General features: G+C 42.8%; 1 protein-coding gene across 5 annotated transcripts in view; it reads right to left on the bottom strand.

Moving 5' to 3' along the window:
• Nucleotides 1-27,569, bottom strand: part of VPS53 (VPS53 subunit of GARP complex) — a 90,140-nt gene that overhangs the window by 4,285 nt on the left and 58,286 nt on the right. For 4 of the 5 annotated variants that reach the window (XR_005289315.2, XM_038375539.2, XM_043499349.1 and 1 more), the window contains 7 exons: nucleotides 26,551-26,698; nucleotides 25,369-25,451; nucleotides 21,088-21,166; nucleotides 15,786-15,934; nucleotides 9,724-9,793; nucleotides 3,841-3,978; nucleotides 359-463 (listed from right to left, as the gene is read on the bottom strand). Coding sequence is in view for 3 of the 5 variants with exons in the window: in XM_038375539.2 (XP_038231467.1) it covers nucleotides 359-463; nucleotides 3,841-3,978; nucleotides 9,724-9,793; nucleotides 15,786-15,934; nucleotides 21,088-21,166; nucleotides 25,369-25,451; nucleotides 26,551-26,698 (772 nt within the window). In the remaining 2 variants the exon portion in view is untranslated. Of the gene's footprint in view, nucleotides 1-358; nucleotides 464-3,840; nucleotides 3,979-9,723; nucleotides 9,794-15,785; nucleotides 15,935-21,087; nucleotides 21,167-25,368; nucleotides 25,452-26,550; nucleotides 26,699-27,569 lie in introns of those variants that run through there. The other variant, XR_006276197.1, reaches the window with a different exon arrangement.

Genomic DNA, 27,569 nt, shown 5'->3' with positions numbered 1-27,569 from the left:
TGGACAGTGGGTGCCGGAAAAGAGCTACTGCAGACCTAGGTTCAAATCTCAGTCTTCTCTTACTCCCCTGCAAGGGCAGGATACAGCCACCCCACTGTTCTAGACAAAGGAAAGCTAAGCCTGAAGCCAGGGATTGAACTCCCCAAGTCAGTAGATAAAGGGAAAGCAGGGTAAGTGCCATCAATCAGTAGCAGCTCTCCAGGCTTTCAGAGCAGGGAGGATGCATTTGTTCTGTAAATTGCCTTTTCATACTTCAGAAGCCCCACACATTTCTACTGAAATGGTTGCCAAGGCATTCAGATTCCTCCAGAGGGGGACTTTATTAGAGGACCATAAATTCTGCTGGGTTGGTTCTAACCTTCATGTCTAATATCTTCTGGAAAGTGTCTGTGCTGCAGTCAGCAAGGAGTTTGATGTAATTGTCAACAAACACAACAGGGGGCTCATGAGGGGCCATAACCACCTGGAGAGAGAGAGAGAGAGGCATCAGACACAAACTATGAACATATAAACCCACCAACCAGCTACACGAAGAGCCATAAAAATGGTGGATGGAGAAGTTTCTCTTGACATGTAAGTGGAGCTTCTAAAAGCCTAACTGAAATTCATTAGGTTGAATTATCCCCTACACAACCTGGCGTCTGCAAAGGATGAAGAACCATTACAGTTTAAACTAGATTCAGGCAGAGGGATTCTGGAGAGGAGGGGAATCATGCACATTTTACAAGAGCCAAAGTCCTGCTCCAGCTTTACCTGGGTAAAGGCAAACTCTTCTTTTTAAACAGCAGGATAAATCTTTGTGTTTTAAAAGAGCAAAGCTATAAAGGGCTCAGGACAACAGTCTCCTGCTCACTCCCCATGCTTTGTCCTGCCAACAATCTCCACACAGACTTCCAAGGCCTTTCACCCAGAGCCCAAAGCAGGGTTGTCTTACAATGGAACTGTCTGGGCAACATGCCAGAGACACTGTTGTGGGTAGCCTGCGGTATCCATGTGGAACAAGAGCGTACAGTCTCGTCTCGTCTGTGCAAACCAGTGGAACCTACAATGGCTAAAGAACGGAAAAGAGGCCATACACGCTTACTTTTACTGAAAGGTGTAGGCAAGTTAGTAGGAGCAAAGTAGCGATGAATCCCAGAGCAGGGAGGGGTGAGGGGTCCCATTTATGAATTGTCAATTGTTACTCAGAAGCTGAACAGATCTGAGAGGCTGCAGGGACTGCGTATTGTGTTGAAGCTGTTGTAGGGCTCTCCCTCCCAGCTTGCGGGCTGGCAGGCACTTGAGGCGGGGTTCGAAATGTCATTTTATTAACCTGGGAAGCATGAGTCTCTTCAATACCACTGGGAGAAGAGCCATGAACGTGGCGCCGGTGAAAAGCCCCAGCTGATAGGATGGAGCCAGAAATCCTCTGCTCAGGACAGGCAGCATGTGCACAGTGGGAGCCCAGACTTTCCCCGTGCTGCCCCATCAATGAGCCTCAACCCTAACCTGAATTGCTTATTACCTGAGCTCCCTTTCCACTGTACAGAGCAGACACAGTATCCCATCGGGAAGCTGGAGAGGATTACTTCTCTGTCACTCATCTCCCCAGGAAAGCACAGTTTAGGGTCACTGCTTCACACCTGCTTTTCACTCCATTTCACAGCTAGGCTGCCTGAGGAAGTTACTTGAGACAACGATTAGGGTACTCAGGATCTAAGCCACATGGGGACAGTGGCACCCCCATGGTTTGGGATCAGCAAGCAGAACTGTGGGGAAACTCCATACTGGCTTTGGGGGGATTTCAGCTAACGTGAATTCACCTCCTGAGCTGCATTGTCCCAAAGCCACCAAATCTCCAATGAAACCATCTGAGGGGGGAAAAGAAGGTTTCACTCAAAAGCTAAGTCAGGTTTAAGTCCCTGGTCAGAGTTCCTGGTCTGGATTGGTGCCTGAAGCAGGCTAGTTTCTCATGGTTTTGGAAGGTTTGCCCAATTCTATTAGTTGACCAGGCTACTGTTGCTTTACATACCATGAAGTTAGCCAGGGATATCTGCATTGGTGGGTTGTTTGAAGGCATCTGACATTTAACCCCGTGGCCTCTGAGTACCCAGAGTCACTCCACACCAGAGCATGTTATTACATTACCGACGTTAATGGCCCCTCTATCTCTGACAAGGCTCTCTGGACATATCTGTATGCAACACTTCTCCATAAGTCATCCCAGTAGGAGAGGAGTGCAGACTCCTTCACAGCACTCCAACGCATCAACACCACTTACAAGTTAAGTGCCAGAGCACAGATGCCAGGTTCGTGGATGTGAGGGGACTGATTAATAAAAGAGGAACAGGAACCAATGACGATTGGATTGTTTTGGGTGCATAAGCCAACCAATTAGTCCAGTCACCAGTTTATTACCGGGACTGTGGGCTCACAGCAGGACTCTGGTGAGTGTGGTGGTATGAAATATGGTAAAGAAAATATCGACTAGAGGGAGAATAGCTAAAGGTTCCATTGGCACTAAATGACACCCTCAGCGTAAGCAGAAGTATTTTACACACTAGCACTGACAGTCTGTGCTGTCTGAAAAAGCAGACACGTGACTAATGCAAGGTCTCTGCATCACATGAATAGCTGCACTGCTATCATGCATTGCCTAAAGGATCTGTGGATCTGCTGCAACATCAATACAAGTGTCTCACCACTTGCACTGGCTTCACAGCATGATCAACCACGCCAGTATGATAAGGGGGGATAAAAACCTTTTGTTTTGTCTATCTAGAGCATAAGCTCTTTGGGGAAGGGACTTTCTTTTACTATGGTCCTGTGGTCGCACAATGGAGCCTTGATCTCAGCTGAGGCCTCTACATGCGGTGTCGCTGTCATACAGTCACTAGTAGTCTTTTCTTTTTTCTTTTCTTTTGGTTCAATTGTTTTTTGAATTCAATACTATTGTTTTAAACTTTCTAGTCTTACTGTCCCATGCGACTCTGACAAGAAAGGAAATTCAGAGTTAAAACTCCTATCATGCCCTTAGCCTAGCAAGCATGTGTCGAACAAACCAATTCTCTGAGCCAGCAGGTAGCACCGAAGTGCACAGGGTTGAGGACAAAGCGATTGCCTTAAAACTGAATCCACTCACTTTCCTCTTCCCTAGTTTAAATTAGACCCTCATTGTTGTGTTAGCTTAGCCTGGACATTATAATTGATCCCAGCTCCCACGGATTCGCGCACACAAAACCATCTGCACTATTTTGTTAACAAGCAGAAGACAGCACCCATCCACAGGAGATATGGGAGGTCATAACCTTCAGCACTGCTGTGCCTGCCCTTGGTATTAGCTCAGCCTCAAATCTGATATATTACTCCAAGGATCCAACAAGCTCTGGTGTTTTCACATCAATTGTTCGTTTATAGTATGACAAAAATTGTTCTTGGGTCATTTTATAGTCATGGGCTTCAAAAAGCAAAAGAGGACCCCACTCAACAAGGTAATGGAGCTGTGTCTGGACTGGCTCTCCTGCTAGACAGCAAACAGGTGCCACCACCCCACTTGGCTCTCGCCAACCAGCTATGCGTGAAAGTCTCCAAGTAATGTTAGCGGTAGCATTTGCTCTGAAGCATATGGGGAGGGATTTTTGAAGGTGCCATGGGGAATTAGAAGCCCAGACCCTATTGAAAGTCAATGGGATTTGAGTGCCCAACTCCCTGATGTCCTGGAAATGCCAATGACACCATACCAATGTGCACATACGCGTACGTGTTCTCAGTAACATCGGGTTCCAAAGAAAGGGCCCCAAGGCAGTCACACTCAGAGTTTCCAGGTCAAGCAGACTCAAAATAAAGAATCTTGAGAGTTACCTTCAGGATCATTTCAGCCCGCGTCATGCCCTTCACCACTATCTTTGTGTAGCTGGCAGGAGCCTTTCTCACCACCTGGGACCCAATGGAAGGCAGATCCAAGAGAACCATCTTCAGAGAGTGAGTGTCCAACAGCAGCTGTAATAGTTAATTGCACTCTGCTGTTATACTGTCGCCAGCTACTAAGTGTCATTAGCAGCTAGAATGCCACAAAGTCTAAAAGTTAAACTCTTTACAATCCCAGAACATCTTGGCATTTACATCACTGTTGGCACAGAAGGAATGAATCACCGTGATGGAGCCTCAAAGGACTAGATCCCTCAGTTGGGGTATATCAACAGATCTCCCCTGACCTTAAGGGAGCCATGGTGATTTACGCCAGCTCAGGATCTGGCTCATAGCGTGTCACCCATTTGTAAGCTGGAATGTTAACTCATTCCTAAGACAGGTTTCAGAGTAGCAGCCGTGTTAGTCTGAATTCGCAAAAAGAAAAGGAGTACTTGTGGCACCTTAGAGACTAACAAATTTATTTGAGCATAAGCTTTCGTGAGCTACAGATGAAGTGAGCTGTAGCTCACGAAAGCTTATGCTCAAATAAATTTGTTAGTCTCTAAGGTGCCACAAGTACTACTTTTCATTCCTAAGACCAACTCAGTAACACCTTGATCCCTTTGCCTCCTAGCCTGCAATGCTATCCATTGGTCTGCATTCACTCAAACACTAGTAAAACTACAGAACAGTACCTATACTGACAGCTACCCACCTAACATGCTGCACTCACCGACTCTGTCAATCTCCGTACAGTGCATGTGAACTTTCACTAAACTGGCCTCTTCCAACACTTCAGGAAGCATAATGGGAAAGGGGCTGCTGCTCAGCAATAGCTAAACTGGAAAAGGTGCCCTCAGTCAGAGTTTAATTACCATAAATCCTTCAGGTCTGAATTAGAAAGCAGGATGGAGACCAGCCATGGAGCAGAGACCAGAGTCATTTGGGCTATATTTTTGCTTAACCAGAAGTGGAGCACAATTTGATTGGTTAACATGGGACAGGAAACACTCTGGGTATTGAGATCCACAGCTCATTCCTGCAAAAGGGCTAGAATCAGGTGGAAGTGGGCTCCCCACAACCTTACCAGCACTGCAAAAATCCCCACAGTAGTTAAGGACATTTGTGTTATGGTCCTAAGCACACAGAAGTTAGTTAACATACGAAACGTTAACGTTATCAGACGTTAGTTAATATACTTGGGATATTGATCCCAAAGGGAGCGACCATGGCAAATTCACCAGCTCAAATGTGGACCAGATTAAAAAAGGGATACTCTACGATGGCTGTCTCAAGGCGCTTGAGAGATGAATTGATGGTCTCAGTTCAGTGGACAGGATTCCATATAATAAAAAAAACATGTTCACAAACATTGTACTGGTGCCTGGATTTGAATGCAACTGCTGTTAAATAGCTGAGATCAGCAGTGGCAGTAAAAAGCAACACTATTATAGTAACGTTTGCACCAGGGGCCAGATTTACAAAGGTCTTTAGACAACTAATGATGCAGATAGGGGCTTAGTGGGATTTTCAAAAGTGCCTAGAGCAGTTAGGCACCTGACTGCCATTGAAAATCAATAGGAGTTAGTCACCTACCATACACACGTGCTTTGGGAAATCTCACTAAGTGCCTATCCGCATCTCTAAGTGCCTAAATATCTGTCAATCCAGCCCCAAGAGAACAAGCATCACTCAGAATGAAATGGATTCAGGGTAGATCAAAGACTAACAGACCTGCACTGTTTAGTTTGCATTAGACAACACAGTGATCAGAGAGCTGAAATTAAACACACAAATACACTGCTGGTAATGGATTAATCACTTTAACCACATGGTCATTCAGAAAAGCTCCAGTGACAACCTGGAGTCTCTAATAATGTTTATTATACAAGACAACTAGGAATTGTACTTCAGCCATTTGCTTTCTATTAGGGAAAGCAGCAGGAGTTCAGTCTTTACAGAAACACAGCAACATCTTTTATTTAAAAAAAAAAAGATCCCGTTTCATTTCACAAAAGCATGTTGCTCAGAGATTTTGATTCCTTGGCAGCCGGCAGCTTTTAAGACATCAATCAGAAGTTTACTGTTCTCCCATCTGAAAGCCTGTCTCATCCATGCCATGTCTTCAAACAAAGAGCAGTGGTGTTCCAGCCACCAGACAGGTGTATGAAGCTGGGGCGACAGACCCAGCAGCTGCACCCTGAATGCAAAGATAATGCAAACTCTCCTAATGTGTCCCGTCATTTGAATTCCCTGATACATGGGTACATATCAAAGTTCACTGTTTCAGTATATGTCAAAGATATTGACAAAACCACTTGCTTTCTTAAGGCTGCTATTTGCTGTCTGTTAATTTGGGGCTATCTAGGGAAGATACAGAGAAGAAAGGAGACAAAGAACTGGGAGTCAGGAGCTCAGAGTTCTAGTCCTGAGCCTGTCATTGGCCCCATTGTGTGACCTTAGGACAAACCACTTCAGTGCCTCGGTTTCCCCATCTCTAAAATTGAGATTACTTATATACTTCAGGATGCTGTGGTGCATCTGAAATGGTTTGTAAAGCACATGGAGATCCTGAGATGAAAGGCATTTTGTAAGTGCCACAGCATCTTTCATCCAGAAACACCCCAAAGGGTTTGCCAAGCTCCATTCAACAGCCATTCTGTATCAGCACCATCACACCAGAGTATTTTTTAAAGAGAGAAATATCATATCCATCTGGAAATAGAACTGCAGGAAGCAGAATATAATTGCCCACACTGGAAGTTAGCCAGGACATATGGCTTAACATCAACTCCTGACAAAACTGCCATGAGATCTCTGTCACCAGATTTCCTATCAGAATCCTCAGCAGGACCGCCACTTTACTTAAGCTTGAGATGAGACACACTCACAGCCCATGGGATGTACAACACTGAGCATTTTCATTATAAAACCTGTACAAAAGTGGGTTAGGAATTCATGCAAACAAATTTGCTTTGGGCTGTACCTTGGCACAAATTCTCAGCCTTAAAAAAAAAACAAAAAAAACCACACAACACAACAGTTTGGCTGCTTTTAATTACACAAGAGTAAAAAAAAAAAAAGAGAGACATTTACTGCTTTTAGAAGCACGTAGATTAAGAGTAAGGTCAGGATTTTTAAAACCCACTGGTGAGTTTGAGTGCCTTAGATTTTGGATATCCAAACTGAGACATTTTAACTGGGCCTAATTTTCAGCTAGTGGGAGTCCAGTATTTTCTGAAAATTAGGCCCCTTTAAAGGCGATTCACTCAAAATTGAGGCGTCCAAAGTCACATCCTGACAAATATTATTTCTCTCTTCCAATTCCTTTGTCCACCCAAAACTCTTGATCTTCCTCCCTTACCCACAGATTCTTCCTCTCAGTCTCACTCCCCCATCACATTCCTCTTAGGTCCCCACAACATCTAAAAGGATTCCTCAATCTTCTTTTCCCCGAACCCTTCCCAACTAGACCTTCTCGCTGACTCACAGCTGCATTGATCAATCTTGAGCCACCAGACCAGTGTCAGGCCTCCACCTGCCTATTTAAAAGCTTCATAAAAAGCCAAGACCCATCAGATGAACACAAACAGCTTATGCGCACAGCTGGAATTTCCATAGCAAGCTCAGGTACGCAGGATGGAGAAATGCTGCAAAAAGCTGGAGAGAATGCTGCAAGCACCTGTAAAAAACTACAAATGGCACCGCTGGGAGCTACACCTCTTAGCCCCAGGCTCTATAAAGGATTTTGTTTTTTCTTTAAACTACATTCACAATAAGCCATTCACAGCTCCAAAGTCAGTCATGGTCTACTGGAGCAATCCATGCTTTTGTGCAGCATTTTGTTCCCCAAACTGCTATAAAAGGAAATACAAACAAGGATCTACACAATCCACATTCTAACATCCTGTTTGAACAGAACATCAGCTGGGAAACAAACTAACAAAGCCGAGAAAGACAGAAACCTCTCTCTCTCTCTCTCTCTCTCTCTCACACTTCCATTATTTTTCTTAATCTTACTATTATTACAGCTCGTTCATCAGCAACTGATCTCAGCACCTTGGCAGAACAGGGTTCATTCTAGCTGTAACTCAGGAATCCAAGGCTTCTACTGGATTGGGTTACAACTTTTACATTATTTAAAAGCCACTTGGAGGGCGTTGCCTGGACGTTTCATTGTGAAACGTTCCCCGGTGCCTCAGCTCCCACTACTAAACACAGACACCTATATACAGGTCAGGGGCTGTGCACCTGAGAAGCTTCAAAAGCCAGGGCGGCTATTATAAAAACGGCCTCCTTTTCCTTTAACATTAGCCAGTCTCTCAGGAACTGTTCTGAACACCATCAACACCCCCCCCCCCCCCAGTTAAGATTAAATGAAACTTCTTGTTGTCAAGAAAACAGGTTCTACCGACTGCTAAAATAACTTTACGAAGTCACACAATATTTTCCCTGTTATGAATCCAGCCATGTTGTTATGATTCGATTTCTCTCTCAAAAGAAGACAAACTAAAAAACCTGATAGACTCTGCATTTCAGTAATAAAAGAAACCAAGAGAGCAGCTCTCCAGCAGATGTTTGCATCATTACAAATCTTCTAGCACTTAGAAAAACAACAACCAAATGAAAATCCAACATTCCTAACCAATCATCTTCATGGTTTGTTTGCCATGGCCATATCTGGGGACCAGGAACAAAAACTAATACGAATGCTATGGATATTGACTGATTACTAGGCACTTCAAGGCAGGGACAATCATTCAGAACTGAGCTGTTGGCATTGAGTTGGAGGCAATTTCAGCACCTGCTCAGAATTCTCACCATTAAGGAGGCAATGTTTGCAGCTGAGCTTCCTTTTCCAGGTTGACAAACCATTGGTTCCTCTCTAGACTATTTGCTATGCAAACGGCTTTGCCTTCCCACTGTGGCTGCTCTTACACTGCTTTTCAGGCTTTAAAATGACTGGATTTGGAAAAGCCACAGCAGCCAACTCATTTACAGTGGAATTGCCACCTGCCACATGGCTCCTTCTGCATCAATTCCTTTTTCAAGATCAGACATTTATATGAATAATGGATGAAATTCACTATTGCACAGGGCCCTCTGCACCATTTAAGCACTGTGTTGGATCAAGTTTGGAGGCATGGGGGCACATCTGGTACAGCAATCCAGGGATGGCTCTGCACCAAGCCTTCTGATGATGGGGGCTAATCACAGAGCAACCTCTGGTTGTGTTCACAGGACTGCAGGTGGACAGCACAACAGGTGGTGATGGGAGGTTGTGTGGGTTACCCAGGGAGGATCGTGGACACACAAACTACCTTTATTTCCCATGAGGAGATCTGTATTGCCTACAGTACTTTAGCCATAAATAACCATTCACTCATTGTGCGTGCTTTTCACCAGGCTCTTTAGGAGCATTAAATCTCATTGCAGCACTGTAAGGCGGGTACTGTAAGCTTCGCTATCCTCATTTTATGCAAGGATAATCTTAGGTCCAGAGAAATGAAGGGACTTTGTCCCAAGCCATTCAATCAGGCAGCAGCAGAGTTGGAAACAAAATCCGGGAACCTGAACTCTTCCCTGATCTAACCCTAGACCACACTGCCTACCCAGCACATGGCAATCTTTCGTATCTCACTCCCCAAAATGTATCATGATATCACTGATCAGAAAGTCCTAAAATCACCATTGGACACTTACTTATATTGAAATTCAGACAATGCATCACGCGCAACACCCCACTTTAGCAACAAATGCCCTAGTTCGGTGCAATTCGACACAGACACCAGGAAGCTGAGAGCTCTACAGCAGGATGTAATTAATTTTTCTCACCTGTTCTGCCCCCACCATGCTAATCGGTTTGCACTTGAATAGATGGTTGATGAACTTGGGAATGAAGGAGCTGCGGAAAAGAAGAGTACTAAAATTACATATTTGAATTTCAATACTCACATAAAATTTTAAGTGAACACTGTGCAAAATAAATCAGGGTTTCCATTATGGTACTGCAAGTGCATACAGTTCTCAAATGCATTCTGAGCATATAATATTTTTTTAAATATACAAATAGGTTAAGTAGAGTTCTTTTTCTTTAACCATGTTGATCTAAAAGTTAATTTGGAGGCCAAGTATATGTTATATGTAAGTATATCTGTAAAAATGGAGCAATATATTATAGTGTCAGTTGAAGTTTCAGTTAAGTAAGTTATCATACTATACAATAAACATCAAAACACCGGGACAATAACTGTTCATGGAGTGGAAACATCTTTATAACAACAAGAACCTATTCTGTACAGGATATAGAAATAATTTTTACATAAAAATAAGTATTACAGAAGTACCGTGAGATTCCCACCCAGATCAGAGATCCACTGTGTGAGGTGCTGTGTGTACACACACACACACACACACACACACAGAGAGAGTAAGAGAAAGTCCCTGTCCTAAAGATCTTACAGTCCACTCAGGTAAGACAAAAGGTGGGAAGAAAGGCAGCTTTACTATCTGCATTTTACAGCTAGAGAAAGGAAGCAGCCAGAGTTTGTATCACATGGTCAGTCTTTAGCAGAGCTGGGAACTGAATCCAGATCTTCTGAATCTCAGTTCAGTGCTTAAACACAAGCCCACCCAGAACAATACATGGAAGAATGTAGATTTTCTGGGTTAGGTTTCTGTTTTTTCTTGATTTTAGGTTTTGGGGGATGGTGATTTTTATAATGGAAAAAGAGCTTCTCTCCTCTCCACTCCTTGAGAAGAGAAGTCTTAACAACGTTAAATGTGTTTTCCTTATCAATCTGGCACCCTCTCCTGGCATGGAAGCCCCATGCTCCCAGAGATAGTCTCCCAGCAGGTGGATGGTTATTCTAGGGCCCCTCCCTAACACTGCTAAAGGGCTACATCTGGGTATATGTTTCGTGGGTGAAAAAAGTTGTTCTCAAATGTTTGCTTAGGTGGGATCTCACTGGTTGACCCTTCAGTCCAAAAGACATGGTTAAGGTATTATAGTGTCTATGCCACAGTGTATCAAAAATAAAACACACAAAAGACATATGTCTATATTTCAGTATTTTATGCATGTCTGACTTTTACACATGTTGACTATCAAAAGGCCAAGCTACACAGGACACCACCCAGTTACACTACCTTTACTCCACCCCAGCAGTAACACCCTCATTAAGGCCCCTTTACACTGCCAGAGTGATATAAAGGGGCCTTAATGCAAATCAGACTCAAGCCTACAATATTCACCAATAAAACCAAAGGGCCGCACTAGATGCATTCAGTAGCCAAACTCAAGGAGAGTGGCTAGCACAAGCAAAAGGAAGTTATATAGACCCAGATGAGCAGTTTGGTAGGACCACATCATTAATGTCCCCTTTTCCTCTTATTCGCTAATTTGTAATGTACTTGGCTTCCTTCATCTGGCCTCCATTTGGCTGAACACTTGCATGTCTCACATTTCCTGTCCCATGTCTGGGACCCAGCGACAGGTTTAGACTTTAACGGCTCAGTCCTGTATTTTGTTTGAGTTGGTCTGTTTTCTTTCCCCTTGCAGAAAGCTCCACTTACTGCAGTGACTGGAATTCAGTTTGGTTTTCCCTTTGCATGTGTCAAGCTATTTATTTCCATCCCGCGAAGGAAGCAGCCTGGCCAAGACCCTCTTTGTCCTGCCACCAGTTATTCTCGCCAGGTAATATCTTCTTGCCCTCACTCAGGTCAGAATGACAAAAGGTACATGTCTGCAGCCCATGCAAAGCACTCATTAAATGAGCAAAAAAAAAAACTGTTGAAGGAAAGAAGATTTTTCAACAGAAGAATTTTCTCATGGCCGTGGCCTCTCACAATGAATAATCTTTGCCTGGATGGGAGGGGAGCCTCAAAGGGGAACAATTTTAAAATCATTACTGAGAACAAGCTCCAGGGTTGCCCCCAAATGGCTTTCAGTCTGGCCACATGAGAAACTAGCCTTGGCAACACAGCATAAACAACGGTAGGAAAACAAACATGAACTTCTACTGCAGGAAAGCATTAAGGCAAAGATTATCTGTCTCAAGTCCATTTTTCAGGTGTATAAATAAATCCCAAAGGCCAATTAGAGAGAGCCAAGAACAGCTGGAGTTTATGCAAGCCTATAAAATGCACAAATCAGTAGAAGTTCTGGCTGCAGCAGTTCACCGCAAAGGAGGAGCGTGCAAGATTACATGCATCTTTGATCTCACATGAAGGTCTAACCCAAAGACAGGTCTGGTGCTAATACTTCCACACTGCATATGGGAGACAGTGACATTGCTTAATTCTGCAGCATTTCAGGTAGGGAATCTGCAGTCACATGAGCTAAGGATTCCCCCTTTGAGTTGTCCAGCCATAATCTTCAACAGGGGAAGTTTTGCTTAGCGTGAAAATTTCAAGGCGTCAGAGAATGGCCACCTACTCTCCCTGCAATGAGCACAGAACGGGGGAGGGAGTGACCTTTCCACCCAGGATGCTGCCTGTTACATTATATTATGCCCTGTCTAACTGGAAACAGCTCGTCATGTCCAGCAGGGTGAGCAAGATGAGTGACACTACCCCTCTTCCATGTGTTGGCTGGCAGAGGCCATCAAGAGTGCTACAGCATGACTGAGAATCTCAGCTCATCTGAGTTTCTTATCTCCGAAGACCTAGACAGCACAATTCCTAAAGGCAGCTCCAAAGCCCGACTCCCCCACAGCACGTGTAGGCAGTCCCGATAAGATGAATATATATTTATTCTACTGTATATTCTCTCTGCATGGTTTAAGCACTTTGAAAAATGTGCTCCACTGTACTCAGAGATCTACATTTTAATGCCACAATTCATTTACCGTTTGAGCTGTAAAATCATATCCAAAACACTTTGTACAAGCAGACTAGTCCCCAAGGTAATAATAAAGCAGAGCAAGACAGATTAGGAGCCTGAAAACAGAAACCACAGCACTTGAAAAGCTCCCATCCAATAGGAGAAGCTTTGCCAAGCTTGTGTTTTCCTAATCCCTTGCACTGATGATGCATAAAACACAATACCTCACTAACCAAGACAGACAGAGAGATACAACCACAGTACGTTTGTTTTAGAGGAGATGACCTGCTACAGAATGTTGTTCAAAGCATCCTGCTGTTCTTGAGTCACTAGCAATAGAGAATAACTTAGGTTTAAATAACCTTCTGAAGTTCAGATCAGCCGCTCTCTCCAAATCAGCAAGATTTACTCCAGGCTGCTTCAACACTAGCATATGCTGCCTGAATGTCACAATCTTCTTTCACATAATTCTGCTCACTGAATGCCTGATCAAAGTCCCTCCAAGTAATTAGTTAAATTTGCACTCTAATTATCCACAACATTCTACTGTACATAGCTAATACAGAGCCAATCTGGGGCAGAGGAAAAGAGGATTACCTTTAAAAGCCTTACCACACGCCAGGGTTTCTATCCCCCCATTCCTCAGTTCCAATCTCCTTGCAACTTCCAAAGGTAGGTTGAGCAAATGTCCATACAGATGTGGAAGCCTCTTCCTCTGTGCCATATTTTTTATTTAATAGGGTAGTGATTTAGGTACCGTTAAGAATGTAAGAGAGGGGTTCATTTGTGTTGCTCTTAAGTGTCATCTTGAATTTCTACTACACCAGTCTATTTAGGGAGCGTGAGTGTCTTGATTCAAAAGGGGAAAAAATGGCATACACTGAAAGACACTTCAGATCCCTGGTGAGGAATTTTCTTCCTCCAAATTTGGTTCAAATTTCTTGAGCTGGTTTTAAGTTTGACAGCTTTAGAAACTCTCCCCCCCTTGTGGTCCTGTAACTCAAAACCATCCCTAGTGCAATACAATTAGATTTAAGAAGTTGCTGCCGGTGCAAAAAGATACAGATGTTCACACACAAAATGCAAACAGGATTTTCAGTGTTGTGTAGCACATAAAAAGGTACAATGTCTACTAGACAGACGAGCCTATAACATTAATACTCTATGGATTGAGAGTCTTAAAGACACCCAGAGATTGGTAGGTATTAAAATGTCACATTGGTGCTGAGAAAGATCAAGGTATCATTAACTAGTATACTGGTTCTGTTTAGAAGCAAGTCTTAAAAAAAGACTTCAAATGTAAATACTGGCAAAATCAACATCATCAGAAGTATGGAAAGAGCTGAATTCTCACACACAGGGCTTGATCCAGAGCCCAGTGAAGACAACAGGACTTTCTCTCAACTTAAAGAGACGTTGGAACAGGTCCACAGTTGTATTCAGAGGTCTTTTGAGTGGTAGTTTTGCTGTTTTCTAAGGTCTACCAAGGAACAAACTTTGATCCACTCACTCTTTCCAGCTTAGATTTGAACTCATCCCAGATGGGAGAGCTGGGTGCTTTAGCCACAATTCACTTGGTATGTGCTTAGCAATAAAGTTTAAAGGGAGGCAACTAAGCCAAGGTATTAAGACTGTGCCGTGAACAGCTGAGTAAATGGATTTTTCATTTATCACCATGTTAGCTATATAAAATTCAAGTGTAACCACATCGGAGGCTTATGCGCAATAAATGTTCGGAGACAGCGTTTCGAACAGTGATTATGGGCAGTGTATTAATATGATTCATCAGTAACTGCTCCTTAATGCAAACTACTGAGGACCCAGAGACAGAAAAGGGAGTGCAACTCTCAGGCCATCCACCCTGCTGCAGAAGTTAATGGCTCTCAAGACATCCCACTACATCCTTTTCTGCTGAAGTAGAAACCGAAGCTCTGATTCTCACAGCCACTCAGTACCTGCAAGTCTATACAATTTAGTTTGGAGAGATTAGCTTATTAGAACTGAATGAAATGTTTAGGTATTTTTAAGTATGAAATATGGCATGTGCAGTGTTCCCCGCTCCTGCCTTCTGCTGGGCTGGCCATGCAGAACTCGACAGCCAGTAGCTGTAGCTACCAGGGCCTTTAACAGCTTTTTCCTGGGTCATAGGTCTGCAGTGTTTGATTGGTCTCAGACGAACAAAAGGGAGTTTAAAAGAAATTGCCCATAATCCCTTCAAAGATAATTTGACTCTAAGAAACAGGGCTCTAAATAAGACTCAGAAGCTGGGATTTTAAGGGGGTGGGGTCTAAGAGAGGTGGGTACTCAACTGCAATGAAAATGAGTGGGAGCTGGCCCCTAACGCCAAAAAAGCCAGCCTTATTCTCTGCATCCCCCAACCACTATTAACCTGTCTAGCACTGACAGGCCAGGAAGCAGATCACCACAATGGCTCCACATACCTGGAGTACATTTCCAGTCTGTATTGATCGCTGTCTTTACACAAATAAGCAGCTCTAGGAGGACTGTGCACTGCATGTTTACTTCTAGTTAAATGCAGCTTCGCAGCCTGCTGATTGTTTAAAAAATGTGTTATTAGAAGGAGAAGAATTGTCATGAGAGTTGAGAGCTGGTACAGGTTTATACCAAGGAAAAGAGACTCCCATAACGAAGCTGAAGTGTTCTTTTAAATAGCCACCAAATGCTGATTGTCAACCTCTCCTGCACTGGGACTCCACAGTCAGACACTCGGAACAGGTTGTTGTTTTTTTTGCAGAGGCCCACCGCAGAAACCTCTGCACTTACAAAGTGGTTCTCCAGCGATCATTAAAATAGTTTACGGGCTGGTCTGGGCATGTGAGAAGGAACCAGTGCAGACAACTGAGCAAATTTGCTTCAGCGGGACACTCAGGACAAGGAATGGAAGCACCTCACAATCTCACCAACAGCTGCAGGTGACCCCATTCCTCTAGACTTGGGAAGCTCTTGACCTATATGTCAAGAGTCACTGATATAATGTACTAAAAGGCAGGTACATAACCAGGCTAGCAACAACCACAATTACCAGAGAACCCTGAGACAGGCAGTGACTTACTTGGCAAATTTAATACAAAACTGAGTGAAGTATTTTCTCGTGGAAGCCAGATTGTCACGGATGATGGGAACATTCTGCTTAATATGAAGGATAACGGATGTGACATAAGGACTCTGGTCACCAACATGCTCCACATTCTGCCACTGCATCTGCACGAGGGGAGAAAAAAAAAAAGACCTCTTACTTCATTAGGCTTTAGATAATGTAAAAATACACAGCAGTGTATAGTACTGAAGTGAGCACTGGCTTTTTCCAATCCAGCCTTTACAAAGACCTGTAGAGAGTCTCCAGGAAAAAGTCACCATAATTCTTTAACCAGGCAGCCCTCTGTGTCAGCTGACTGATGACCCTGGCAGAGACACTGAGACCTATATTCTCATCAAATTACAGTTATTAGTGGTCTAGAACCATGGAGCCCGTTGAACAATAGAGAAGACGTGAAGAAAGAAGAGCTAGAATGGCCCTAATGTATCAAAATACAGAGTTGAGGTGGGAATATGTACCAATGCTTATGGGTGGTGGAAGGATGTGCACATGTAAATGGGTAGAGCACAGGGATAAACAGCTTTTGGTGTAAGTTAGGGGGACACTCCAGCCTGTTTGAAAGTTTCTTTTCAACAGCTCCCATAAATCCTGATTCTGGGCCTTTAAGAAATTGACTGCAAGATTGGAAAAAGGCTTGACATCTGTATCGAAATAGGAACATTAACACGGGTTAGGCTGAGGACAGCTAGATGGAAAAGAGATAAAAAAAACAGTGCAACTCAGAAACATTCCACATGAGCTCAGCTGACAGCAAACCTCATAATGTTACTGGTGTGGAAGGCTAGAATGCAAGACTCAGCTCATCAGAAATGCACATATAAAACTATACAGCAGCAAAAGAATCATGATTCCATCCCCCTTCTCATTTTCCTATACTTTCAGTAGAAGTACAACTGAATAGCTGCGTTTAGTAAGAAAGATGTGCGACTGCTTTGATAATGTTCAAAACATACAGCAGAAACCTTCTGAAACGAAGTGAACAGCTGAGTTCGAGTCCTGGAAAGACTTCTTTGTTCACAACAATTTCCCCTGCGGAGTAACACTGTCCCGAGAGGTGCTGCTTAGTGCTCTTACCGAACATGCACATTTAATGAGTAACGGTAAACACTCATGATTCCATGTTGCATTATGGTTCCAGGTAACCAGTTAGCACTGCAGCCCTAACGTTCAAGGAAGCCATTAAGATGAATTATGAATGACTAGAAAAACAGAAAATCAGGATGGAAAACTGCACAATTTTGGGGGGATACAAAAAAAGATACAACTATTTTTAGACAAAAGCTTATGCTCTAATAAATTTGTTAGTCTCTAAGGTGCCACAAGTACTCCTTTTCTTTTTGCAAATATAGACTAACACGGCTGCTACTCTGAAACAACTATTTTTGTTTCCTTTGAGGGATTCGTTTGCATAGGATCTACCTTCACACTTGCTTGCCTAAGCCCCAGATCTGTGTGTATGATGCCCCTGCTATTTTTAATCTTATTATAGATGCTTTGTTCCATATGACTTTCCAGATTCAGCTCCATGCAAATGATGAGGGGCATAGGTGACTTAGTGGGTTAAAGCAGCCAAATCTCCAATGTCTAGTGGGAGAGTCTACACAAGTCCCATACAAAGCCTTTTTAGTTAACAAAACTGAAGAGAAGCACACATGCCCTCAGTCAGTAAGAGGGATGTTTTTCTCACCACCTGTTCAGTAAAATTTAACTCTTACTCTGTCAACCTCCCATTGGAGGGATTGTTCAGACTAGTCCAGCTGCTCTTCAGCTGCTCACAACAACCACCACATCTTTAGAAATACGCCTCGTAACGGTTTCCTTGCCACACTTTCACACATTCCCAGCACCACATCTTCCCCACCGATGGTAATTTAAAATGAACGCATGGTCAGGATATACAAAGCACATCTAGAACAACCATAAGCGTATTGCTTTCCGATAGTGCAACACTTCCCCCCGTGGCTGTAGACAATTTGTTTTGCTGGGTTTCATTCCTAAAGCAATTCTGATTACCAATCTTATAAAAATGTAAATTCAAATTAGCTGTGTGTGCACAATTTTCAATAGGACAACAGTAGCTGCAACGAAAGGAATAGTGCGTACACATACTGAAAAGTCATCCAAAGAAATATGAACCCAATTTTTCTGGTAAAGTGTAACTTTTCTTCTGTCATTTTAAATTTACTCTTCAGGACTCAAGTGTTTTTTCCATTTGTGTTTGTCTTGGGGTATCACCAGATAGTTTTTGACTGGTATTGTACATAACCAACCAAAAATATACGGTCTCACCTCATATGTGTGTGAGAGAGAAAACGTGACAATGTGAGGATAAGGAAAGAGCGACTGAGAATTACATGGATAAAAGCGTACTGTGCTGAGGCATTCTGAAAGGATCCTTAAAAAAAAACCCGCCAGCAAAACTTGAGTGGTTGTCTATGTAACTAGAGCTGCAGAAGTTCTTGCTTTTTATTATATAAATTTATAACAAATGTTCCAATGAAGGCAGTTCATGTTACAGCCATGTGGTCACTTCATTGCAACAGTGTTTATTTTGCAAGTTTTGTTCCTTTTACTGAGAAATGTTCAGCTTTGTGAGTTCTATCAGCACTACAAATCACATCTTTTCCGCTGGCAGATGTGTATTATGAGTCTTAGTTCAGTGTATATTCTATGCAGACACATGCACATACCCTTGGGCAAAGGGTCTCTCCAACTCCTCACACAGGTCACTCCCTATTTGAAGTCTTTCACTGAGTCTCTTCTCATTTTCTGCATCCAAGTCAAGTTTCTTATCCTCACTTTCAAGACTGTTTCCCATCTACTTTTCGGCTTTCACAATGAGGCCATCAGCCATTGGAGCAGAGACACCTTGTCTAACTGATCTAAGGTACCTACCATCACACAGTTTCTGGTTGATACAATAAATTTCTCCATACCACCCAGCCCCATATGTTCCTTATGCTCCTAAGCCTGTCCCCATACTTTTATCTCTCATTTTCTTTACATCTTTTCATGCTACCTCTGCACCTGAAGAGCCTTCCAAATCCAACTGCAGCCAACAACTTCCCTCTCCTCCTTCAAACCCACTTCTGGCCTGAGCTCTCCCAAAAGGACTGCCTTCCATTGGTGTGTCTAAACATTCTTGCTCTTTAACTGTTAGTCAGTGTATCTTTTTTATCCAAGGCAGATTAAGCTCTTGGATAGTGCTGTCTTTATGCCTTTCTGCAGCACCACATATACTTGGAGCATTCCACTTATAATTATAAATACTGCCTCTAAAACCGAAGGGCCAGGAGAAATCATCATCATCAAAACGCAAGTGGTGTCCCACAATAGCTATGGAAACAATTATTAAAAGTAACTATCTACTTAGAAGCAAGGATGATACACATTTTGGAAGGTGGAGTCCTATCTTCACTTAAGATTTGCCCAAAATACTCAAGATAAAAGAAAAACCAGGTCCATTTCTGTCTGAAATGGATATTCACATTATTTATTTTCCGTGTGAAATCTCTCTATGAATAATGAAGCCAAGATATGCTTAGATGCTTGGGTATTTCATAATTCACTTCTATTTCTAATAAATTCTTTCCCAAGAAAACAGCCATTTTTCAGAATTAAAAAGAACCCAGAATAGTCCACCTCGCAGATTTCAGAGGGTTTATCTACAGTAAAAGATCTGAACTAAGGAAGAGCAATGGCTCTGGAACAGACAAGTATTCATATTATAGGAAAATAAGAGTGGATTCATAGGCACATCCTTCTTCCCTCCAAAACAGAATGAAATTTTACTCTTCCAAATGTTAATGTCTTTGTTATTCAGCTGGAGAGGTAATAAATAGGTCTTGAGAAAGTAAAAAAAACAAAAACAAGCAAATCTTACATCAAATCCAGCTCTTTCAAAATTCCAGTGAAACTCGCATACAAAAGCAACTGCCTGCCTGCTGCAAATGGAGGAATGGGTGTGCAAATGACAAATATTTACTTAGCAAGTTTTGCAGTGCTTAGCTTGTTTATATCCTATCATTCCCATCACATGGATTTCATTTTGCTGGTGTTCCAAAGACAAAAATAAATGGCCGACCAGCTGCTGCTTTCCCAGTCCTGTGGTTTTGCTATGGTATAAACAACCCAAGCTCAGGGATTCGGACGTACTATCGTAGTGGGGGTAAGAGCACCTATGGGTCTGACAGGGCACATAAGCAACACCTGAAGTGCTAATCCCCTCCCCCACATAGTGCTGTTTTCCTGGAAAAATTGTCTTTCCACTTGGGACATGTACAAATTCTGTTAGCAGCTGCATTCCAACTCACACTCTAACTTGGGGGTGGAGGGTAGTTGCAGCTGGAATACATCACGAACCAGAATGCTATTAAAACTTATGGCAGCTGGAAGTAAGTCGATGCTACAAAATGGAGGCCTCTGCTTAATATTTCTAATTGAGAGAAAACCCAACCCATAGTTCAATCTATTTTCATCGTCCTCACCTCTGCCTAAAGCAACCTGGGCTTTTCACAACACCATAGCAAAACAAACACAGCTCTATGTTTCAGCTGATGAGCGAAAGAGAACAATGCAACTGCCACAAAACCCAAAAGAGCTGGTGGCTCAGAAAGAAAGGTCGGGCTTCTGGCCTCTCTAGTCACAGTGCCACATGTCACTGGGAGCATCAGAGAAGCAACAGGGCACAACCCAGCCCTATACTGCCCTTTGGGTACCTCCAGACAAACAATTCACAGGCCAGCATTAGAAAAGGCTTGGTAAAGCTCCTGGACAGAGGGTGTGGAGGGGAAAGTGAGACACAGTGCATATGGCATTTAGAGCTAATCAGATTTCTGCCAATCTCAAAGATTCCCACGAGCATTACAGAATCACAGAATCACAGAACATCAGGGTTGGAAGGGACCTCAGGAGATCATCTAGTCCAACCCCCTGCTCAAAGCAGGACCAATCCCCATTTTTTGTGTTTGAAAGCTAAAAGAAAGGACAGGGATGAACATTCACTGATAGCATTCTATTGCTCATGTGGCTTGTTCAGCTCTGAGAAAACGGAAGCTCTTACTGGAGTCACACAAAAGTTTGTCTGGAAATGAAGCACAACTTGAGCTATAAAGCGGTGGCAACTTTAAAAAACCAAGCCGGCACCACAAAGTTACTCTCAGAATGGGGCAAAGGAAACATCCAGAGTGAAACTGAACAGTTTCACTGAGCAACAGCTCCAAAGCATGACTTAAGGCTACCTCTTTTGAAAACCTACCTTGCTCATAGCGGTAAGGGCCGGGTCACAAGCTGCGTCCAAGTCCTGCACTAACAGCTGTATGCTGTTTGAGATCACACTGCAAAAATCAAGTACAGGCATTATGATAGTACTCAGCAACCCAGTGCCAAAACTGACTTCTCTGAATGTTAAAAGCAGAAAAAACATAGGTGACATTTGTACTGAATTGTGAAGAGATACACAGTTAGAATTTTTACTTCTCAGAACCCAGGAAATATTGCATGCCATTTACAGGAGAGCTAGCAGATGTGATATAATCTAGACAGAGACCGCCTTTCACCATGCCTTGACATACAGAGGGGTAATGAGATCCCAGTAATATGTCAAATCACTTACATGGGCAGCGTTGCTGGAACAATTTGTATAGTGGGGGTGCTGAGAGTGATTGAAAACTGAAAACCCTGTACATGATGGAAACCACTTCAAGCCAGGGGGTGCGTGAGAAACCCCAGGACTCCTAGTTCCAGCACCTATGTACATGGACCACACCCAGTGACCAAACCATCCGGCACTGGGGGCAGAGCTCACCCCTGAAGCCTGTTTGTGATTCTGTTTCCAAACTTCATCCGGTCTTTTTAAAATTAAAATTTCATTTCCAATAAGCAGTTTTACACTATGCAGCACTGGGATGGCTTCCACTTGATATTCTGTTGTTCACATATTAACCAAAGAACCTTACAATAAGGCTTTTAAATAGTGCAGCTAAGACTGTGCATCTGGATGAGTTCTGAATGTCTGTCTTCCTTTTGCCAGGGTGACAGCAGATAAGTCATTTATAGCATGTCTAGCACCAGTCCATTGTTCTCGTTTCTCCAGAATTATAGGACATGGTCTTTAAAACCATGGTCTTTAAAAAAAAATTACTAATATTACTTAAGAGCCATATTTGATCCCATTACACTAAAGTTTGGACTTAAAAATCATGGGCCTGTAGGGCTTAATCTAAAACAACAGTGAAAGAACATTGTATGTTCATCTTCTGTATCTTGGATCATCCCCATGGACGTGTGGCCCAGCAGTTTCTTTACCGCAGGCTTTCGCTAGGAGGTATACAAGGCAAATCACCTTCCCACTAAATAAACAGATTTTAACCTCAGTACAAGCCTCAAGCCTTTCATGAATGACCTCTTAATTTTCCATGATTATGTTTTGCTATTTGCCTTGCAAATGATTCTGGCCTAGTCGGAACTTGCTGAGTGCGTAATATATCCTGATTTCTACTTTCTTTCCCACCCCCACCATAAGTAAAATTCTGTAGATGCTGCTCTGCACCTTACCAGCTCAAGAGTTGGAATTTTCTTTTAGACATTTAAATGCAATTATTGACATAGATGGACACCATCAACCAGCTACCAATTCACTCTGCATTGTTCCCCCTTACACACACACACAAACGCACATGCAAGCTGTCAAATCTCTCCAGTAGAGCTCAAAGCACATGAAGACAGGAGCAGTGCCCTAAATAGAAAGAGTGCTCCTGTCCAATACAGGATTTGTTTCTAAAAAGTGACCTTGACAGGCAAGCCTGTCAAAAACAAGCCTGAAAAATATTAGAGATGAAGTGCCTGTTGTCTTTAAAATAAATGATGTGGCATTTGCACTAAAACGAAAACACTTGTGGCCATTACTACTTGGCTGGTGTGGCTCTCTGCCATCTGGTTGGTGCCACATGATTTGCTCCCTAAGGGAACTTCACAAGCTCAAGCAATACCAAGATAGCTGGGATTGAGATAACTGGGCTGCTTGAGTACGTCTGAGTTCTACAGGATGTCTGCTGTCAGCGAGATGTAGGAAAATAGTTGTGGTTTAGCACCAAAATGAAACATGACCATTTTAATAGAAGGCAAGCAGCTTGTGACTGGCTTCCATATGTTAGTAGTCTACCAAGGGTTTTGTCACCAGGCACAGAGTCTGGTGTAAAGAGCAGCAGATAGCAAGTTGGGGGGAAAAAATCCAGTTTTAAAAATCAGCCTGAGTGGTTTACAGGACAATGGGATTGCAGCAGCGCCTGATTTACAGCACAGCGTGCACTGAGCAGCACCAAACGCAGAGTGCTATGTGACAGCAGTGCTCAGAATCCCTGATTGGAACTGGGGCCTTGCTGAGCTCCGGGCTGTGCAAACAATCCACAGATGCAGATGGACTGTCCCCTGAAGAGTTTACAGCCCTTTACAAACTAACCAATTCATCCACATCACCCCTGTGAGAAAGGCATCTATACTCCCTGTTTTACAGATGGCGAAACCGAAGCATGGGGACACCCAGGCCGGCCTTTTCCAAGGAGGCAAGGAAGTTCAAACTAGATACCCTCTCAGTAGGATCAGGACAAACCCTTTAGAAATCCATCCTGAAGTGGCTTGCCCAGAATCACACAGCAAAGGAGTGGCAGAGCTGGGACGAGAACCTAAGAGTTTCTTGGTTCTATGTACAGACCACAATTCAATTTAGCCTCCAAGTTTGCCTCAAGACGACTGTTTGTTATGCTCCTGTCATTTCCTAAACGACCTGCACAGCCATCCCAATGACAAACGCTTCCCCGGCGAATTGCTAATACAAATTCCTTACATGCATTCCAGTGATTTTTGCCTTCTCTTGTGCAATTACAAAGAGAAGGGAAAAAAAATCAGTTGCTGGGCCTAATGACATGTTCAGTAAAACAGTGGGTGGGGTGTGTTACCAGCAACATTTTATGGCTTTATTTTCTCCTGGGCATAACTAAGCACCAGTAGAATGGACTTGTTTATTATTTAAAGAAAAATGTCTATATCAAAATGAGGTTCAGAGGCATGTCCTCCACTGACAGGACACTGGCCAAAGTGCTACTCTGATTTAAAGACCTTTAAAAGCCTCTGCTATGAGACACATCAGCCCTGAAGGTCTAACTTTAAAGTATGCAAAATGGCAAATGTGTGAACAGTATGTCAAAACAACTTCCAAAACTTTATCTAATTAGCCACTAAGTGAGACAATCACAACCGAAACGCGACACAAAATAGCTGGCGTGTAAGAGTAGGTCATGGCAGAATGCAGCACGCACCCTCCCATTGCCCTTATTGGGAGAATTATACCACACAGCAGAATGGCAAATTCCATTCCCATTTCCAGGCTAATTTGCTTTGGTGTTTCAACCAAGCCATGGAAAGTCTTTCCAACCTCAGCTATAGGCGAGGGATTCGCTCTTCTTAGTTAGGATTTGAGAGATAACACAGAGAAAGGGAGTTTGCTTAGATCAGAAGGAAACCAGGCTGGAGAAGCAAGAGGAGCTCTAGAGAGTGTGAAAATCCTGCATGGGCCTTTTGTTTGTCATTCTGCCCATTACAGCAAGAGAGGAGGAATTGTTTTAGCTGGAGCCAGACAGGAAAAAATTTCTAAAACAGCCTTGCTGGTAGCAGCAGAGCAACATGGGCTTGTTATCTTTACTAAATCTTAGCTCCAGGACTGGCAAGAAGCACCAGTAAGAATGTACAATTTGATTAAACACTTGTTCAATTAGGATTTCAAGGAACAGTGGTTCTGTGACAGATCAGAGAGTCAGGATATCTGGGTTCTGTTCCTAGCTTTGCCAAGGACTGCGTGTGTGACCCCGGGCAAGCCAATCAATCACTCTGTGTCTCGGGTTCCTCACCTGAAAGATAAGATGGGGACAGCCCTCATAGGCTAGATGGTTGGCGAGAACTTTGAGGTCCTCTGATGGAAGGTGCCAGCAATGGTCTTCTTATTAACACGGGATAAAAATCATTTTAATGTACAATCACAATTTTCCCCTCAATTACATTTTTTAAATGCAAGGATCTTGCATCTTGGACTGATCATTTTATGCCACATGAAATGGTGTTTAATAATAATGAAAATACTGCTGATTTACACTGGGAAATTACTGTAGGAAGGAGAAGGTATCAGGATGGCTTCCTTCTTGAAATGTAACAGGAATCTCAGACAGCTACCAAAATGCAAATGTTATTCCAGATGGGAACTCACTATTTCCTTTCCTTTCTCAGTCTTTTTGTTCCTTTGGCCATAATGATGGGGAATAACTACATCGATGGTCACTCGTGTTCTTGGGTTGTCCAGGAGAGAGACTGTTTTTTCACCTGTGAAAATAAGCCTACTTCTAGACTTAAGCATCATGGCATTACCAGTTTATATCCTACATCTACCAGCCGTTCTGCTAGTACTGGCCTGGCCTACATCACTATCAGATCATAACAGAACAGCTATGACATTTGCCAGCATTATGGAAAGATGCGCTGCTGGACATACATGCTGAATGTATCCATCTCTCCTGTCAGGTTGATTCGTTCCATGAGACTTGCATCCACTTTTTCTTTGAGCTTTTCTTCAAGCTGTCAGGGGACAAAATGAGTAACAGACAGACATCAGATTTCTACCTAAATTGATAACTTAGCTGCCTAAACTCCTGGAAAAGCCAGCTTGTTAAATCAGGAAATGGTCCTAGACTATTGCAACCTGTCTGAGATTTGCTTAGTGGGTAATAGTATCCGGAATAGAGATTTCCTGTCTGTCAGAAGCTCTAGACACAATGGTGGTGTGTCCTTGAAGCAGTTAACTTTCAAGGCTGTAAAAGCAGAGTTTCTGGCCCAGTACCACACACAAATCTAACATGACAATGTACTAGGGTACTAACTCACCTAAACCAGGTGTGTAACCCACTGATGAATGTGCGTTACAGGTCCCCATTTGTGCCAGATGTGCAGAGGCTATGAGTCTATTACAGCTCCAGCTAGAGCGGTTTGGTTCTTTAGCTAAAGCAGTAGCAGCTCATGCTTTTAGCTGTGGAGGTCCCCGGTTGAACCCACAGTGGATTGGCCAAGATGGCGGCTAACACAGGGCATCCACTAAGCTAAGACATTCTGAGAGCATGTTAAATGTAGTTAACCACAATGGTGGAGGAGCCTGAGGGAAACATTGTGTGTCCCCTCTTTTCACTGTGCCCTGGCACTCGGTGAGATGATTAACCACATTCCTGGTCCTACATTAAGTTAGGACTTGAAGGATAATTGGGAGAAGGGATTTTGATGATTCACCCTCTATTGGATTAAAGCAGTTGATGTATCAAGTACGAAAGAACACTACCCAAAAATGAGATTCCTGTTAGGGTTTAAGACACAAAACTGTTCTGATAGAGCGAGGGCAGCAAAATCAACACTCTCTTGTCTCTGAAATATGGTTTTAATTAACATTCTAGTTCCATAACTAACCCAGCATTATGCACAGCAGAAATTACTATGCCAATTTCAGCACAGAACCTGTCTGATTTTTTTAATTAGATGAGTAGCAACTTTAATTTTAAAATTAAATATTACAAGCTATTACTTAGTACCGCTGAGGACCAAGGTGCAGTACTTCATTGTCTGATTTGCCACTGCATAATCTTGTGGTGGACAGGATACAATGTTACAGGTGTTGCAGAGGGAAGTTCACCTGCTGGGTTGTTGCCAAGCAGTACTCTGCCGTGCTCAGGATGCTACAGATGAGACAGAGTTCTTCTACAGTAAACTTAGCCACTTCTGAGCCCTCTTTTTCTTTCAGCAGGCTGGTGATGGTCAGTCCACCACTGCTGCTTGTTGTTCTGGGGGAAAGACAAAAATTGTGAGGCTGAACCAGCAACTGTGCTTTCTGATACACGTACACACATCACCAAATGCACTATTTATAGATTTTAAGGCCAGGAGGAAGTAGTCTGACCTCCTGCATAAAACAGGTCAAAGAATCTCACCCAATAATATCGACACCAAGCCCATCCCTTCTGTTTCAGCTACAGCAAATCTTATAGAAAGAGATCAGTTTTTATTTCATGACTTCTAGTGATGGAAAATCCAAATCCATTCTGGTGCATTAGACCTTAACCGAATTTAATACACATTTCATGGCTAACCCTGTCTTGGTTGTCAACTGCTCCAATACTCTGCTTAATGGCTATAGGAAGATCTCAGTAGCTATTATGCAACATGGTAATAAGCTATTTATTATCTGATCACTAAATACATTTCAACATATATCTCAGAGTTTAGCAGTCCTTTCTAATACTGTGGTAACTAAAAGGACAGTAAATAGCATACAGAGTTTATCTCCTGTATTTTCTACTGATTTGTTGATACACAGCAGTTAATCAAAGGATCAGAACAGTTGGGAGTCAGGAAATTCCCTGCCTATTTCAACTCTATAATCCAAATCCTTTAAAAAAAAAAAATAGGACAGTGATATTTATCTTGGACAGCAGAAATAGAGCATAAAAAGTCATATGTTCAAAGAATGCAACTGAGGTCTGCTGGAGAACACACGTTAAATTCATCTCTCCACTTTTCTAAATGTAACCCCACTACCATATGTAAAACATTTTAGCTGGTTTCAGAAATTCACTCTGCTGCTCCCAGATTTAGAAAGGGAGACAGCCTGGATATACCAAATAGCTGTATGCGTACATTATCTGTAACTAGCAT

This window comes from Dermochelys coriacea, chromosome 17, assembly GCF_009764565.3.
Source record: "Dermochelys coriacea isolate rDerCor1 chromosome 17, rDerCor1.pri.v4, whole genome shotgun sequence".
Taxonomy (NCBI): Eukaryota; Metazoa; Chordata; order Testudines; family Dermochelyidae; genus Dermochelys; species Dermochelys coriacea.
This window is presented reverse-complemented; position numbering and strand designations above follow the sequence as displayed.